The sequence below is a fragment of the Lagopus leucura genome, unplaced genomic scaffold (assembly GCF_019238085.1).
Source record: "Lagopus leucura isolate 7727_CA_CO unplaced genomic scaffold, USGS_WTPT01 Super-Scaffold_73, whole genome shotgun sequence".
NCBI lineage: Eukaryota > Metazoa > Chordata > Aves > Galliformes > Phasianidae > Lagopus > Lagopus leucura.
In genome coordinates, this window is record NW_024962252.1 from 4,222,207 (window position 1) to 4,241,561 (window position 19,355).

General features: G+C 37.5%; 1 protein-coding gene across 6 annotated transcripts; it reads right to left on the bottom strand.

Moving 5' to 3' along the window:
- Positions 1-690: 690 nt before the first annotated feature.
- On the bottom strand, positions 691-19,335 carry GEN1 (GEN1 Holliday junction 5' flap endonuclease). 6 transcript variants are annotated; one of them, XM_042877757.1, is made up of 15 exons: positions 19,283-19,335; positions 18,860-19,029; positions 17,265-17,471; positions 14,765-14,951; positions 13,705-13,881; positions 12,683-12,793; positions 10,567-10,640; positions 9,963-10,054; positions 9,021-9,171; positions 8,874-8,910; positions 8,693-8,773; positions 6,962-7,092; positions 5,237-5,298; positions 4,550-4,693; positions 691-4,432 (listed from the first exon to the last, which is right to left on the bottom strand). In XM_042877757.1, exons 3-15 carry the CDS (start codon positions 17,423-17,425, stop codon positions 3,000-3,002), a joined length of 2,841 nt encoding a protein of 946 aa, XP_042733691.1. In that variant the 5' UTR covers positions 17,426-17,471; positions 18,860-19,029; positions 19,283-19,335; the 3' UTR covers positions 691-2,999. The 6 variants fall into 6 exon arrangements, with proteins under 6 accessions (XP_042733691.1, XP_042733702.1, XP_042733732.1 ...); XM_042877768.1 differs by having other exon boundaries at positions 18,832-19,029; XM_042877798.1 differs by having other exon boundaries at positions 18,860-19,012; positions 19,283-19,328.
- Positions 19,336-19,355: the final 20 nt, after the last annotated feature.

A 19,355-nucleotide genomic window follows, 5' to 3' on the forward strand; every position in this document is an offset into this window, starting at 1 on the left:
TCTCTTTCACCCCATCTTCCCAGTTTCTTTGTTATATAGTAGCATACAGCCAAGCCCATGCTAATCATCAAAATTCAGTTTAGATATTTCATTCTCAAATTAGAAAATATTTCTGTCAACTGCATATTAATTTTATTGATCAATTCTGTTAAGATAAACACAATGATTTTGAACAAAATTCCTGTTAGCAGCATTTGTGAACATACTCGAGTATGTCAGTAATACGCCCCAATGAAAAAAAGTAAAAGCAATTGCAGCTCAATAGTGGGCTATACAGAAAATAAGGATTTTTTGGATCATTTTCCACTAATATATATATATATATATATATATATATATATATATATTTTCCTATGTATACATTCCCTGTATCAGTACTTTATGACTTTCTGGTTGATTTCCCCATGGAACTGAAATAGAATCACACGAAGACCCCTAAACATTCCCCCTCGTTAACATATGTTATATAAGTGTTCTATGTTAAAGTAGATGTACAATATTGCTTTTAAAATGGAAATAATGGTATTTATACTGCTAAGACAGAACCTAAATTTCTGGTCTGTGTTACTCCAGGTATCAACTAAGAGTGACACCCTCATCAGGAGTGATACACCTGATACAGCTGAGGGAGTGCTTTCATAGGAAATCTTTCAGAGAAGTATTTAAAGAATGCATCTTACCTGCTCCATCTTCACAGCAGACATAGTTTTATTGCTTTGTATGAAGCATCCTGATACAGATTGTTTTGGCTGACCAGGATGGATAAATGAAAACATATTCAGTGGTAACAGGCAGATGTGTTACATTCACTTATACTTGCAACCAGTTCAGCATAATCTTTTAGGAGTATTTTCTGCAGACGTCATCTGTTACACTGATTCAATATGTTTAAACATTTTCTTCACAAATGTGAGAGCCTGCAAAGCAGTCAGCATTGACACTCAGAACAGCTCCAAGGTAGAGAAATTGGCCCTAATCCTCGCATTGAGTAAATTACAATAAGGTGAGAACTCCAAATGCATTTAAACTGTGATCTCCCCTCTGCAGAGAATCGCAAAGCTGGCGATACCCCCAAGGATAAATGTTCCCATGTTGATTTGCTGCAGTGAGCAGAAATAGCGTGAGAGGTGGTATCCTATGCAGTTATTTTCAAATCTATTGCTGCTTCTAACTTTCTTCCACTGCAGTTCTTACAAGATCATGAATGCACCTCATTTCTGACTTTCATAATCCATAAAATACAAATTTGTTGTTAATTATGGCACAGTATTTTTGGAAAATCCTTCAGTAAGGCAGTCTTTCCAGAAATCTGAAAAGCAACAACAACAACAAAAAACTCCTCCAAAAATATAGCTTACCACCAGCTTTAAACAAAAATCTAGAGCACAGAAACTCACAAAGTATGGGTAAAAATTTATGATCCTTCCAGTAAGTACAGTGCTGATATTTTATTCCTGAAAATTCAAGCTGCTGATTAGAACCTTCAGTTTTCAAAAATCAGCAGCAAGAAACAGGATCAAACAAATGTGTTTTTCCATGCACACACACATACACACACACACAGTCTGTCCACAATTGACTAGAACACCTGAAACCTCCCCCTTTCTTATTTGCAGGTGACTCTACTCTGATTCTCCATAGCATTTCTGTTCTTTCAGCTGTATGCTCACATCATCTGGGTGGTGAGCCTCCAGAAAGAGACGTTTCCAATAGTTTTGGAAGTTTTGCTCATCTATACAACTCATTTTTCATTTAGAAAATTTACTACAGATCAGCTTCTGCTACTTGCCAGAGGCCAAACTAAGAAGTTACCAATTTTACTAACTACAGATTATATTATCTATTTCTTTAAACACAGCTAGAGCTTTTCTTCTTAACTTCTAAGGTTTCTGCCTTTGTAAGAAATAATTGACTTTTTCATTAGTGCATGAATAATATAAACCAAGGAGAATATAAACCCTGCATTTAAGATGGGCCTTCATTCTGGCCAGAACAAAGAAAAATTATGAATTAAGTACAGGTAAGGAAGAATTTTCTAATAAGCTTGAGAAGACGATTTTTTTTTTTTTTTTTTTTGTTTATGATCAGTTTGCTTGACTATTAAGAGGAAAGAAAAAGCACCTTCAAAAATCAATTGCATTTAAGTTCTCGCTGTAAGATCAAACGTTTACAGTACATGATACTCTTCAGAGAGCCTGCAATACTGTTATTATATTTTGATTTTCTGCATTTAACCTTTCTCTTCATATATATGAACGTTAGATGAAATTGCATACCCTGTGTAAATTAAAAATGCCCTAGCTTAGAAACGTGGTTAAAGCTGATATCAAATTTTCTTTAATAGCAGAAGTGACAGCCACAAAACCAGAATATTCTTATATGGCTTATTCATTTGGAAGGTGCAAACATTCAAAGAGGTTTATTATAGGGCACAGCATATTATAAATTTAGCTATGCTCAAACATACACCGCAGCATGTCTTCAGATGACCTGCTAGAGATAATCAATATATCCAGCATCCCATAATTTGAAAAGCACAGTTTAAACTAGCAGAATTAACTCAGTGGGGCAAATTTGAAAGTTCCAGCTGTAAAGTGCTGTGCTGATTTGCCTTATTAAACACATCCAATAACAGGCATTTTTTACTAAGTTTGTTTGTATAAGCAGAAGGACTAATAGCCTTAACAACCTGGCAGGGAAAAAAAGACTTCATAATTCAAAAGTACCAATCCTGCTCCCTTGTATACCAGAGTCTGTTGTTTACTCATTCAGAACATAACCAAGCCCAGAATAATTAATATTTGCCTATAATATCTGATTTAGTACCTTTGTCATCATTTTAGTTTCAAACTTCAGCACCAGTATGAAGTATTTCACAACACTTCTTATTCATCATGAATGTTTGCACTCCAGTCAACATAGCACAGGAGAAACTAAAGAGCTCTGTAAGAAGTGAAGTTTCAGAGTTAATCATTACCATAATTATTTTTATGAGCAACCTAATTACTTTTGAGTCTTCTTTTTAGTCTTTCAGACAGGGGAAGGGGACTGTCTGCCCACGAAGAAATCAGAACATCACTGTCAACTTGTGCAGGACAGGAACCTGTGCCCTGAAACAGTTGTTCTGAACTTTGGAAACAATCAATTTCAACTACAGAGGAATTTTTTGGAGATACTTCCAATGACAAATTCCCACCAACTTGCTTAAAATTGGTGGTTTTCTCCATCCCTTTAATTACAAGTGCTGAGTCACTGCTGGTACTTTTGCCACTAGCAGTGTTATACCTTTTCTTCGTAAAAGTTTTTTTTAACTGGCCAGGGTTCAGTTGCCTTTTCTTCTGCTTACATATTGGATTTTTATTCATGTTCCCATCATCACTGTCCTCACTAGAAGAGCATTTGCTCTGACACACACTCTTGAAAGAAGTTTTCCAAGCAGTCTGAGTTTTTGTTATGTTATGGACAGGAACAACGTTTGCTGGCAAAGGAAGAGGCAGCGGAAGCACTTCACACACAGTATGCAACGGCTCTGTTGTTTGCCTGCTGGGGACTCGAGATGTTGAGCAGCTCATAATACAGTCTTTCAGCATCATTTCATGCTGGGTGTCGCTTTCTTTAGAAACAGGTGCACTGGATTCACTTGCACAGGTTTCTGGGAACACGTTTTTAGTGTCTCGTACTAGTTTATTTAACTGACACGAGGAAGAGAAATAATCTTTATCAAGTTTCAATGCTGCTTCTGTGTGCTTAAAATGTTTGAAAGACTCCTGCTGCATTACATCTTCTGGCAGCACAGACTTTGATGGAACAGAAGTCTTCTTAAGTATACGCTCACTTAAAGACAACTTCTGAAGTTGTTCCATGTGGCCATCCCCAAGCAAATCATCTGCACTATCAGAATGATCTGGATCTGACTGTGCAGCACCAGAATACTGCAAGCTATTTTTCACTGTTTCGTGATGTAGTGGATATGAATGTTTTACGTACGCAGTCAAGTCAGGTGCCAGATCACAGGTATTATACCCATGGGTTGGTGAAGTGCTGAAGAAGGCTCCTTTCCCATCAATGCTGCTCAGTTGTAGATGAGCCCTTACACAGGATGACACTCCCGAGTTCTTAGTAAATTGTGCTGGCACTACAGATGAGTCAGTCAATGCATTCTTTAAGTGCAAGAAAGGTGATGCTGTCTGAGAAAGTCCAACTGATTCTGACATTTGAACAGATGTTACACAAGAAGCTGCAGCTATCTCTGGATCTTTTGATTCCGTGCTTCTCTGGCATATCTGATACTCAGGTGGAGTTTTTCCATCAGATGTGTGGTCTGGCATAGGAACAACTTCACACGCAGACTTGAAATTCATTTGAGACAGAAAATTGGTAACTTCACTATAAGCATCTGATAACTCCTTTTCTTTTGGTCTGTTTTTCTTGTCTGAAAGAAAAAAAAAAAAAAGCATACAAACATTGTACTTCTCCTGCCATTGAGCAATATTTACTTTTGTTTCTTGTACTTTGGTAAGGCCCCTAAGACAAAAATTTTTGGACTTACTTTTCTGTTTCTTTGCCAGAACTTCTGACTTTTCCATTTGGTAAAGAGCAACAACATCTGGATAAGCAGCCTGAAACAAAGGCTGCTCTTCTATTGTAACTACATACAACTCCACAGGCTCATCTTCTGCGTCAACATAGTGTTCTATCAAAATTAATGAGTTTATATTAGAAATATATATACAAATATTTCAGAGGATGGAATGAGAAAAAAGTATTTGAGTGTAAGGAAGATATGTAAAGAGACAAATAGCACAAGGTTTGAGGCCTAGCTATGGCACGGCCGTTTGCTTTCTGACAAGCTCCCACATCATACAGACACACTGAGGACTGAAGTCTGTCATCATGAAACAAGACCTAACATGACATGAAAAGAGTCCAGATCTTATTAACCAGAAAAAAATAATTGGAAACCAAGCCTCTTGCTTTCTGGATAAGTGGTTAAAATGGTTGTTTTTTCGTTTGTTTGTTTGGGGGAAGGTGTTATTTGTGTTTGGTTTTGTCTTAATTTTCAGCATTGCTCTTGGTTTCAGGGTATCTGAAATGTGACATTTTCTTTCACAGTACTGTTTTCCCAATCTTATTCATACAACTCTCATCATAATGCTATCAAACTATTTTCCTCTTTAAGGAATGCTTTTTTCTATGAATTAGACTGCTCAATAATTAGCACAGAAACAATTCCAACCTGGTTTTTCCCACTCAATTTCAAAACAGGGAACTCCATTTTTAACACGTGTCTTGACTATTCTGCAAGAAAAGAAAGCCACACATTAGATGATTTTGTCTGAACAAGAAACAAGGAATCTAAGGGAGAATCTAAGATACCGAAAATTATTTCACTATTTTAATTTATAATGATTCAGAACAGAAGAAAATAATGTCTGTAGCAGTGAACTTAGCATGGCATTATAAAAATATGCTTTTTTTTTTTTTCCTTTCAAATGCACAAGTTGTATACTAAAATTTTGGCTCTAGATATTGAATAGTGATTATTCATTTAAGAGAAATGACGCTGCTCCGAGTAGCATAACTGGAAATCAGAACTGTTCTGAACATATAACCCTAATGCAAACTTCCACAAACATTAGTTTGTTATCTTCAACTATGCCACAACTGTTGCCACAGAGAGTAATTTGAACAGATGTTACTGTTCACATCTTTTGCATAAAAGCATGAAGTAAGATAGTAAACAGGGCTGTCATTAAGACAGAATGTGAACTGAACAAGGGCAGTCAAAGTTCCTACATGTAAAGAGGTTGGTGCTTTATCATTACTACGTTTTTAAATGACTGAAAAGAAAATAAGAGCAAGATCTGACTTTTAAACTCTTGAAACACTAGACAGAAACATACACAGAACAGATCAATTTTTTCATTCAAAGCAAAATATCAGTAACTTGTCTAATCAACTCATTAAAAAGCAGCCTCCAAACATCACACTCAATCCAGTCACTCTTCTGTAAGATAATGCTAAACATAACAGCTTCTTCACAAGGAACACTTTAACAGACTATCAACCCATCAATCCAAAAGAGATGATGCCATACTGACATTGACTTCTTTTTGTTTCCAAAAATTGAAGTCCATAAAAAACTGCACAGCACCAAGAAATGGAATGACAAATAAACCTTACAACAGAAGAAAGTAGATCCCCCCAAAACAACCTCTCTGGAAGTTAAATAATTTCTTTCACACTGTGAAGTTAAGCTTAGCTACCTTTTGCCAACAGACACTGTAGATTCTTAAAGTTTACACAGGCTTAACAAAATATTAGATCATTTAAAAGATCCACCGAGGGCTGACAGATGAAAATGATACCAACTCTGGCCCAGAGAATTCCTGAGTAACGGAAACTGGATGCTGGGAAAATACTGGGAAAATCGTTACTTTTATCGCGCTGTTTTTCCTGCTATCCATTTTAAGTACCCAGGATCCACGGCCATGTCAGTAATGACAAAGGACTGAATTTTTTTGAGAGAAGGGGTAGCAGAAACAAAATGGAAGGCAATAATTTCACTAGACACAACTGAGTATGCAGATGTTTATTTATAAGTCCATGCTTGTATCTTTTAATCACTAAAGTCAATCAAAATTGACTAAGTATCTGAGAAGTAATCCCTTAAAAGGTAAACCTCATGTGCACAGACCCAAAGAAATAGAATGGAATAGTAAGCATAGGAGAAAGCAGGCTCTGTTGGAACATAAGAAAACTGCCGTATGTACAACTTTGTGCAGCAGCAACATATTATTATATATGTTCATTTAATTTTTTAACTCTGTTCAAAATGAGCACACAGCTTGAATCAGTGAGGAAAGAAAATAATTACATTTTTGTAAAAAAAATAAATAAATTAAAAATTCCTCCAGCAGCAGAAGTAAAATATTAGGTTGAAGAACATCTGTTACCTTACCGAATTGCCTGCAGTTGCTTTGAATCAATGTATCCAGATTTTCTCTGGATCATATCATAACGTGTCATCAGCACTAATAGCTTTTTACAAGCATAATGCTTTGTCCATTCCATCTTCTCAGAAGCAAATATCTGTTAGTGTAAAGCAAACAAAAAAAACCCATGCTTTAAAACTTGCTTACTCTGTTAGATATCAAACTTCAACAGCTGTAGAGTAGAAACACAGAACTAGATGCTTTAAACATGTAAGTTAAAGAAACACCAAACAATATCTCACTACCAAGTGGAGGAATGCTCATCTCTGTAAATGAACAGAACTACCTGCTGCCAGTAACAGATTGAAGAAACAGTGATGTGAAACAAAAGTCACGTTCCAGATGGCCATGCAGAGTTGTCACACTGTGTGACAAGCTAGGGCTACAAGTCAGAGCCAAAATGGCAGTCTATGGGGTGGTGACACGTGAATTCCCCACTAAGAAAAACTTCAGGATGGAGCCCTCATTGGGTAACTGATGTGATCTTTTGGGATAGGAAAGCAACGACGCTTCTAGATTTCCTGCAACCCAGACAAAGCATCAACTCTGACTGCTACATTATGATGTTGACTAAGCTGAAGGCTCCAACTTCCACAGCCAGGCCAGAGAAGACGACAATACAATAATGCCAGGTCCACACCAGTTTAAAGATCATGGAACTCTTTGCCAGTCTTGGCTGGACTGTCCAGATTTGGCACCTTCTGACTGCCATCTGTTTAGGCCAATCAAAGACAGACTGCACGGGTAGTTTTCCTAGCAATGATGCTGCCATAGTAGCTGTGAAACAGTGGGCCACCTCTGCTGGTGCAGATTTTTTACTAATGCAGCATGCAGGTTCTTGCTAATTGGTGGTGAAAATAAATAGCTAATAGTGATGATTATGTTTAAAAAAAAGTGCTTTGTAGCAAAAAAATTTGCTCTATCAAACCGTGGCATTGTGCTCTTCGTAGCTGGTGCAGTTTGCATGAAAGCAAGCAGTAGGCATTACTTTTGGAGCAAACCCTGTATGTCACTTCTGAGTTCTGAGCACTTGGAATCGAAGTGCCTCTGTACCTGGAAGGTGGTAAGAATGTGCTAAATACAGGCCTGCCATTTTCTGGGGGAAAATATGCATAATTCAGAATAAATGTTTCTGCTTGTTATGTATAGAAGCTGGCTGCCTCAGTGATATCAATAAATTATTATTTAAAAAAAAAAAAGAAACAACCAAAAACCTCAAAGCCTGCAAATGTAACTTGAGTTACCACATATGTATGCTGGTAAGAGGACAAGGCAAACATGAGTAAAAACCAAGAGCCACACCTGTTAAAACCTTTACGAAAGGTGGGAGAAAGATAACATTCCTGAAGCATTATGCCTCATAAACACACCGTATTTTATACACTAGAGATGATCCAATGCTCAGCAATCCACTCCAGTAATGCTAGACAATGAAAAATGAAACAACGGCAAGTGACCTTTTTTCCAATTTACTATACTTGAGCTCTTCTAAATGCCTATTTACATCAACTAATTTTTCACAGTTGCCAATTTTTGACTTTCAAAAAGAATGAGACCAATTAAAGGCTGTAACAAGGTATTTTCATTATATTTCCTGTCGAATTACCAACGGGGGGGGGGGAAAATCACAGATGACTTCCCTAAGGGAAAAAACAAGAAAATCCATAGAGCTGAATATTCAATGTTTTCACATATACCTGAAATGACAATAAATTTGGCCTTTTGCATTCCATTATCTTGTTCAGTTTATTCTTGTTTACAAGAAATTCTTGGATAACCTTGAGATAAAAACAGAAAAGAGGCAGATGAAGAAAGGGCAAAAAACCTGAAATTTCAATTAATTGATTTGGAAAATTAATCTTTAACTAGGCTTCTTACCTCAGCGAATGGAAAGCCTTCACAACTTTTAGCTTTTCTGCAGGTAAAACAAATGTGTCAGAAACTGAATAACAAATAGGAAAAATACACATTTTAAATGCTTACTCTGCACATGAAAGGGAAAGTTTCTTTTCAAAACATTCCTACTTTCTGATATTGTCCTCCACTGCACTTGCTTGTTTCATTTTCTCTAACTGATGCCATTCGCAAGGGCAGCAGTATTTGGAGTCACTGGGTTTGCAGTATCTAGTGCTTTCACAGAATTTACATCCACTGCGCTCATGTTCCTTGTATGATCCTATAGAAGATGCACAAATCACGATGAGAAAGGAGGTTTTAGAAACCCCCAAAAACAATATTAGCAATAAAAAAAAATAAAGGTCAGAACACAAATGAATAACAGCTGTAAGCATATCTGAGTTTATTAGCTATATAACTACCATAAAAACTGACGAAAATAATGTGTTATTTTTTTAAAAATTATTTTCTTAAGACTGTCCCTAACTGTTTCAGACCTTGTGCTGAGGAATTTACCATAAATGAATGCTGCAGAAGTAGCATGGGACATTTTGACAAAATAATAAGTAAAAGAGACATAAAACAAGCTTCTTCCCCCTTCTCATTACCATCCAAAGCAATACTTTTAAATGAGTTCAATGAAGAAATTACAAAAATGAGGTTAGGACTAATTTATTTTGAAGAAAAAGCTACAACAAAATCCAGCAATGGCAGTGGGTTCAGTCCTCATGCAGAGCCAGTTTAGGGAGGAGAAAAAGGAAGTTGCTTGCCATTACAGAGTGCTGTTTTTAGTGACACTGCTAAAAAGGTAAATATCTGGGATCATACAAATGCACTGTATTAACATTCTGCTATCAACTGGTTTCACATTTGAGAAACATCACTTGCACCCTCAAAAAGTCTTCATACAGATACACAGTGCAGAAAATGTGCAGTCAGAAGCTGAATGACAAGAAAAGCATTTTGTAATGCTAGTCACGAAAATTCAACCAGCCAATAACCCCAACATCCAGAATCAAGAGCAAACAAATGATTAAGCTAAAAATAAAATTCTACACTTTCAACACTGACCTGGATGATGGCAGTCAGAACAGTGGACTACTCTTTTAACAACCAAAGGTGGATTATTATCATGCTCAGATTGTTCTTTCCATTGCTCAAACCTATCGGGTGATATTTAAAGGATTAAGAAATACTTTATACTTTCATACTTAAAATCAAACACCCAAGTAAGCCTTCTCACTTCTCAAGCATTTGCTCAAGAAGTATTTCTTAAGTTAAGAAACTAGATTATTTTTTTTTGCAAGTATATCTGTGGTGGATTATGAATATTGACATGCACATTAAGATAACAAACACAGAAAGCATTTAGAACCTCATGTCCTAATCCCAAACCAGTTAAAAAATAAGAATTATCAGTCCTTGTGACTTCTATTCCAATGCAACAACATACTCTAAAGCTAGGTGTCAGCTAATATTTAAAACAATCCACAAGTTCACAAAGCACACCATGCAATTCATTTAGGCAAACAACAATGCAGCCACTTGACTCTCAAAAAAAAAAAAAAAAAAAAAAAAAAAAAAATATTACTAGCATTGTGTTGGAGCTGAAGCCCATACCAGAAAGTATGTGAACTAAAAGTAATTCAGCATACAGGGTAAACTTTCACTTTACCTTTGCAGTAAATTTTGACCTCTCAAAGTCTCAATTAATTTTAAAGCTTGTTCTTTTCCAACTCCTGGAACACCCTACAGAGACAGAAATACGAAACATTAAGAAATGGACACATGCAGTACACACATCTTTACTGCCTTTCTAACATTATGAAATGTTAGAAATAACAGAAATAACACACTAACAAAAAACAATCCCAAGGCACTGAGCTAAACTGAGAAAATATATATTTTTTTACAAAATTATGAATAGAAATGGCAAAAGACTGGAGCTACGCAATCAGCGTGACACACAAGATGCACAGAACAGCCTTACCCTCAAAAGCAACTCAGATTAAGTCACGTGTTTTCCTGTTTCCTACTGTCTTTTTCCTGCATTTTCCAACCCCGTTCTTACTCTTTTTCTCCCTCCTATCTGAAACTGGACTCTACGTTCTTGCCAGCTATGTGCCAGCCAGCCAGCTTAAACTCTTCATAATAGTTTTGGAAAGACAAAGACTCTCTATCTGAAGTCAAAATGCTGGAAACTCGAGGAGAAAAAAAACAAAAAAACAACGACAACAGCAAAAAGCTTTCAGTCACAGGAGAAAAAGCAGCTTTATGGCAAGGAAACCTCTAATACGAGTTTTCTAGCTGATAGGCGATTTACAGTGAATAGCGCAGAAGCATTTTCTGAAAGTTAATTAAAAATCTCAAGCCTTACATAAGTTCGCCTCTTTCCTTGTTTGATTTTGATATTTACATTATTACTTCTGCAGTACACATGCCCTATATGGGAAAACAGACTACCACTACAGGTAATGGATGGAAACAGTAAACACTTTTCAGGAGTTGCTCAAGGACAGAAATCCAGTACTTCACTGTAACTCTTAAATTCACTGAAGAGCAGCAGACAGTTGATTAAAAACAACCAGAACAATTTAAATGTATGTGCTGCTTTTCAGTTCCTTGTTCAATTCTTACACCCATTATTTTACTAAGAATCAGTGCAGTTGAACACGTATACCATACTGAGTGTCCTTCCTACAGCACTGCTACAAGTTTCATTCAGACATAATGATTGAATAGAATATATGCAACTGCATGAAATAAATCAATTTTCAAAACCAATTAGAAGTAGTCACTGGACTACAGCCAGACACTTGAGCAGACAATCAGGTACTCAGCTTCTCTGATTCCTGATTACCTGATCTGCCAATCCCCACACCTGCTGCACTCCTGTAGTTCAGCTTTCCTTAGAAGTTCGTATAATTGTTTGCTTTGCTGGGCTGCAGCAACTCAAGACTGGCCTGGTGCTACATAACTGTGCCATTTTAGGACTATGCAAGAACTCAGCATACCAGCAGCTGCTAAGTGCATTACAGAAACTACTGATAAGCCACTATTTTCAGCCCCTCCCCTCCTCAGTAGAGTTTCTTTTGTGATAATGAAGTGTTTAGATTACTATAGCAGAAGCAAGTCTCTCATTAAAGAAAAAAAGAGGAAAGAATTAGAGTGATGCACTCTACCTGTTGCTTAAAAGGACAGATTTATTAAATTGAAACACCATGATTTAAGAGTTAACTTAGACAACCAGAATGGGAGCATTATTGTCTGTGGTCATCATATGATGGATTGTACAGAAATAAAGTTTCATCCCCTTTCCTTTCCATTCCAAAACTGTTCAAAGCCTCAACAACAACAATCCAAGAGCTTTCAAGGAGGAAAAAAAAAAAGAGATACTTTTATTTAGTAATGAATTAAGTAAGTTTTAAGTTCTATCCAGAACGAGCGTTACTACTACCCGCAGTTCAAACAATGACTACTAGCTATCCCAAAGGACACAGTGTTTTTTCTCATTTTCCTCAGCTACTACATCAGGGTTGTACTATATGTGCTAACGGGCAGTTCTCATGTTTGCTCAGTGTCATTAAACTGAACTTTCACACAATGGAGATGAAGACTGAAGTCAGGACGAACACATCAGATTTAGAAAGATTAACGCTCCACTTTGATCACCTTAAACTATCACAAAAAATTATGACTTATTAAGCATCTGCAGTCTCAGCAATCATGTACTGCACACAGTTCTGTTAGCATGTGAAGTCTTCCTTGATATGCTACAAGTAATTGCTTACCTTTGGAAGATAATCACAACCCAGAAGAACAGCTAGTCCAATCAAAGACTCTCTGTCACAACCAAGCTTCTCCTTAATAGAGGACATTGTGTAGCAATCAAGATGTGACTCCTGAAAAAGATATTTATCATTTATTTCATTTCTGTGACACCAGGGAAGGAACTGCCATGTCCGCAGTTCTACCCTACAACGGGTCTACCCTACAAAATACAGAAGAGTCTGACGGATAAATCCTATAAAGCAGCAATTAAAGTTTATAATGTAGCACATGGACGCCACGAGAATAACAGCACTTCCAGAATTTCAAGCTGCAAGCATGGATACCAACTATTTAAAAACTACCTTTTAGATAAGAAATACCAACCCAATCTCCTTTTTACTCTGCTTTCTTTATAGGTTTACCAGGCAAAACACATTAAATCTTTTCTCTGATTTACAGAGAAAGTGTCAACTAAGAAAATTTGGTTCTGCCAGTTTTAGAAAAACACACTCTTAATAAACATTTTCAGCTCAAGGTCATAAATTGTTTTTTACTGAATGATCACAAAAACCTGTTAGTTACAATACAGATGCATAATCTCTTTCCTATTCATCATTTAAGACTAAGAGCATTAAGGGTAAATATATTTGTAATGAGTAAACCAAACATTTGGTTGCTTTTTTGGTCTGGTTGCTGACCACTCTACATACTCCAAATGGGAATTTATAGGAAGCAGTTTCACTAAAATTCTCCACTGCAGAAGGAAAAAAAAACATTGCTTATCTTTATTGCGCACCACGGAACACCACAAACAGAGATGACAGTACTCTAAGTGATCTTCAGTTGTTCTGTTCTTAAACCCACTGCATGGATGTCCAAAATGTTCCTATCTTAAAGGACAGTAATAATCAACACAAACTAGTAGATAAGCATGATATCCAAGCAATTGCTTCGAGGGCCTCCTTTTAATTTCCATTTACATTTTTGGGATGACTCTGACGAGCCGGCAAGATCCTCTTCTGATCCTACTGATGTACATTACCTTAGAGGTCATGGCAAAGTTCCTATAAACTGTTTGAGCTCCATATAAGAAAACATCTCCATCATTGGTAATGCACCCATCAACACTGCCTTTTGCATTCAGGTAAGCACACATTGCTTCTGCTTCCCCAGCTGCTTGAACCCATGGGACACCTAAACACTCCAGCAGCTGGAGGCACTAAGTAAAAGAATCCAAAAGAAAATGTACATTGAATGTTAGATTATATACACTTATTAGCATGTATTTTCTCAGTTTATATGTCCACTCTGAAAGAGTATATATAAAACATATCAATACAATTGCTTTACAAAAGTATTTTACTGCAATAAAGAAATGCTCAACTAAGACCATTAATTACAGATTAATACATTATACATTAATTACACAACATGATTAACATTTACTCCTTCACAAAATCTGACTACTCAGCAGTCTGTGCTGGTCCTAGATAAGGGACAAACTGCCAGACTGCCCCAAAATATCAAGCACAAAATAAAGTACTGTTGGCTCAACTAATACCGGACCACAATTAAAGACATACTGAGATAAATACAAACACATATTTTCTACAAGTTTGAGAACAGAATGTGAATACATTCAGCTACTGAAACCATGAGTCTACATACTTTATTTCACAAAACTCTGATTACACAGTGGCAAAACACCTGCGATAATGAATTAAAATGAAAATTACTGAACAGAAGTTCTTTGCAGACAAAGCTTCTCAAGTAATGCAACAGATTTCCAACAATACACCAAATAACAAGGAAGCTGCATTTCTGTAATAAACACTCAGTTCCACGTGTGGCTCACTGTAGCATAAAACATAGAGATGCATCAAACAAGAAAACTGTTCTGATACTGCCACCCTACTGCAATAATCAACTGATGTTGGAAAACACAACTGCAAGAGGTGTGCTCCCTCTAATTCCAAATACTGTTGAGATTTGTTCTGCAGAAAACTACTAATTCTTTTGAGTTCATCTTCAAACTCTTAAAGGTTTCTATCATGTTTAAAAAAAAAAAAAAAAAAAAGTACCAAGACACCCCAGTTACTCACCTCTTTCAAAATAGATTTAAAAAGAGATCTCCCTGTTCTTGCAGCCCCATGTTTGTTGGAAGCTCCGTATCGCATCTCATTTCTCTTACTCATGGTGTCTGCCTTCAGCTTGGGGGCCTCGCCTTCCATGACAAACACCAATTTAATCCCCATTGACGTGAAAAAAGAATATCGAAAAAACAGGTTTCTGCAATAAAGTAAGGTGTTCCAGAATTAAGGAAAACATCTAAAGAAATCAGGTTTCCTTACATCCCTCAGTCTACTCCAGGGACAGTCACACAATGATACAACACCTTAGGTTGGAAGGGATCTTAAAGATCATCTAGTTCTAACCCCTTGCTGTGGGCAGGGTTTCCAACCTCTAGATCAGGCTGCCCAGGATCCCAACCAAAGCCTTCAGAGACGGAGCATTCAGGACATCTCTAGGCAACCTATTCCAGCACCTTGCTACCCTCTGAGTAAAAAACTTCTTCCTAAGATCCAACCTAAATCTCCCCTCTTTTAGTTAAAAAAAAAAAAAAAAAAAACATTTCCCCTTATCCTATCACTATGAGACCATGTAAAAAGTCTCATAAGCTCTTGTAAGCTCCCTTTGAGTACCGGAAGGCCACAATGAAATCTTCCCAGAGCCTTCTCTTCTCCAAGCTGAACAAGCCCAGTTCCCTCAACCTTTCTTCATAGGAGAGGTGCTCCAGCCTTTTGATCATCTTCATGGCCCTCCTCTGCACCCTCTCTGACAGCTCCATATCCTTTCTGCACTGGGGGCCCCAGGCCTGGATGCAACACTCCAGATGGGGCCTCACAAGGGCAAAGGGAGACAATTACCTCTCTGCCCCTGCTGGCCACCCCTGTTAATGGAGCCCAGGATACTGTTGGTCTTCTGCGCTGCACAAGCAGACAGCTGGCTTACGTTCAGCTTTTTGTCCATCACGACCTCCATGTCCTTCCCTGCAGGGCTGCTCTCAATGAGTTCTAAGTCTCTACTCTTACCTGAGACCTTGCACTTGGCCTTGTTAAACCTCATTAGATTCTTGTGTCTGAGAATTTAGCTCAATCTTGGCTTGCTCTTCTTCTCCCATGATTTCCTTATTCCCAGGCTATAAAACTGTTATTTATTTTCTTGTCTTTACTTGAGGTTGTTTCACTACCAATTTGTAACAGCATTACAAGATTTCCAAGCAAATCCTCCTAAAAATACTCTTTGTCTTTAAATTCTAAGAACCTGAAAAAATTTTAAAAGCCACATAAAATGCACTCTTCAAAATCTGCTTCCAGGTACATCTGCATTGATTGTTTTGTACCATTAAGCCCAAGTCTATCATGCTGGTATATTTGATGTAAATGACTAATACTATTGTTACACAGATGCATAGATACCATTATTACACCAATTTATTTCATATGGAAATACAAAATTCTTCCCACCATTGATGTACAAGACAGCAATAATTACCTGGTCTACAATAGCTATATTCAGAGTAATCACACAGTATATGTCCTTCCCTATAATTCCTGGGTTAATCTTTCAAACAAGAGCAAGCTAACATTTATAACTCTTCAATCAACACGGAAAGACCATGACTTTAGATTTAACTCTGTATAGTTGTTATGGGTAAAAGAGGATAAGCTGAACTCTTGAGGCAAGTTCTATTTTTATAACATATATACATATATATATATATAGTTAATTATCCAGTCTTAGTAACAAAATGTTAAGAAGTGATTCTAAGAAGACACTAATATTTCATATCAAAGAAACTCAACAGATGCCACAGAAATATCTAACAGCAGCTATTAAGCCAATATTCCTGTGCTGACCAGTAGCTGCTCATTTTTAAAAACCTGCATGTAGCTTCACAATACCTACTGTCAGCATCACTTGCAGAAAACAGCACTCTCAGGTTATGGTTGCTTATACTTGCTCGTATAAATTGAAGACAAACTTCAATGTTGCTTTTAAGCCTGATGAATGATTTAAACACATTTACTTCAGTATGTGATCTAACTAGAATTCCAATTCATAAGCAAAATCAGGCTGAAGTATGCATGACTCCTGGTACGTTATGACTCTACCAGCCTCCAAACAGCAGTCACAAACAGCTTAAATTTCCCTAGCAACTTCCAACACAGCCTCAGGAATACATGGCAGTGAGTATGCTGACTTTTTTCTTGCAGCTTGATAATTTGTATATCATGCAGCATGGTACCACAGTAAGATTAGTACAGCCTTCCTTGCAGGCCTCTCACCCATTGATGAGGCCTCAATAATGACACACCTGCTTCAACCAATTCTCCTGTTTGCAGCCATGCATTAAGTTGAATTTAACCAGTACGGCTGTGCCTTCATTTCAAACCCTTTATGTACACAGCACAGGTTATAATAACAGAATCAAAGCAACATAGTAATTTGAATATTGGAGCTAACGAGTCATAAGTTCAGAACAACTAAATCATACAGTTCTAGAACATTTTGTTACAGTTATCTATATGGATACCATACCTCAGATGTGGCTTGGTAACTACTCCGATCATCTTTTTAACAGTCTGTGCTTCACAAACCCACAGACTCAAATCGACAGCAAGTGTCTTTCCTTTGAGACTACTCAAGCTTACAGGCTGCCTCACAGGCTCCAGGATTTGCCACAGATTAGTCACTCCCATTATTCTACCTTCTTCGTTGTCAGCAGGAAGGTTTTAGCTTTAAAGACTAAGGAAAATAAAATATTTTCATCAAATGAAACATGACATACTATGAACGTTAAGACCAGAACACAAATACCCAGACATTATCAGTTTTACTTTTAGGAGCAAAGAACACACAAGCACCCTACAGATGGTTTATTACTTGGTACCTTCATTGCATTACATATTATCATTTCTAACAGCCTGAATGTAAAAACAACCATAATACAGTATAACACAATATAAATTCAACTGAAACAAGTAAACCAAGCTATAAATTACTTCTAAAGCATCCCACACATAACTAAATTCCAAGTCTTATTTAAAAAGAAAGAAAACAATATCCACACTCTCCAAGGAAATTACTTCCTGATGTGAAGCTGTAGAATCCACCTGCAAGGAGTCAACACAGACAACCTCAAGAAGTTCCTTCAATTTCAATTGTCTGTTTCACAGACAACCTCAAGAAGTTCCATTTTTGAAGTTATAACAGCATAACTCCAAAAATATGTTAACATCTCTCTTCTTACTACTTCCAATTTTTTAATGTGTGACTGGCTCTAAAATACCTCTAAGGAACACCAGCTGATAACATACATCCCCTAGGCAGTACATTTCTTTGTCTCTTATTTTTTTAATGCAGCTGTCATCCATACTACTCCATTACTGTTTCCTTTTCTTCACTTTCCTTGGATAGTTTTGGTTTACATATCTTGCTGCTTCTATATGAAGCCTCTGACTTGTAAAAGAGAGAGAAAACCCTCACAGTATCCATCTATTCCTGCACTGCCTTATCACACCAAGTTTGCCTCATGCTTATTTAAGTTTCTCTCAATTCCCTCAGTATCAAAAGACAGAAATAAGATCTCAAATATTTTCATTTCTTGTGTCCAGAATTTGAAACTGTACACACACGAAGAATATACTTCCCTCTTTTGAAACTGACTTGATGAACTCTGACTTGCTTAAGACACATGAGGATATTCCACTTTGTTGCCTCTTGTGAGCAGAGCCACATCAAAATCAAGAAGCTTCCTCATCCAACACCTGGCACAACAAGTCTCTCCTTGCAAGTTGTTTTGTACTGCTTTAAAACAAGGCAGCCATTCAGGAATGTAACACTTCCACCACTGCAGGCATTTTTTTTTTTTTTTTTTTTTAAATCATATTCTCAAAGAAAGCTTTAACATCAACACAAATTGCGTTTCTGTAATCCTTCAAACACAAAACCCGGTTTTAGTCGTATGCACTCAAGGAATAACACAGTAAAATTACGTTGCTGCTGTTATGCCTCAGGATATAAAATGAGTTAAAATTAGGAATAAAGCAAACAAACACGCAGCGTTGCTTCTTGAAGCACAGAGCGATCCGTTTCTCGGACGTACCAGAGGAAACCAACAGATGCACACAAACCTTCTCCAAAGACACGTGGGGATGCAACGGAACGACAGAAAGGGGCATCCTTCGGTCTCACAGAGATGGAGGCTTCTAAAGACAGAGGCTGAGCCTGGTTTCCTTTCGACATGCAGACGAATCACCGGCGATAAGCACAGTATCGTAAGATCCCTGGCAGGAAACATAAACTAAAACACACATAAAAAAACACACACAAACCTTTTCAATGGAGCACAGCTGAGGCGTTCAGCACTCCGTCCTCCCGCCCTACAGCTGTGCCCACGAAGAAGCCCTCCCTCCAATTTAAACACTTGAAACTCCCGCCTCGATCCGACCGCAGTCCTACACAGACGCAGGGGCCGCCTACCCGCGTCCCGCCCGAGCCCTGAAACTCTCCTATCCGAGGACGCCGGCCACCATCCCTGCACCGCAGACGCTCACCCCGCACTTCTCCGCTCCGCCCTCCCGAAAATGGCGGCGCACGGAAACGGCCCCTCGGCGGGCGGCGGGCAGC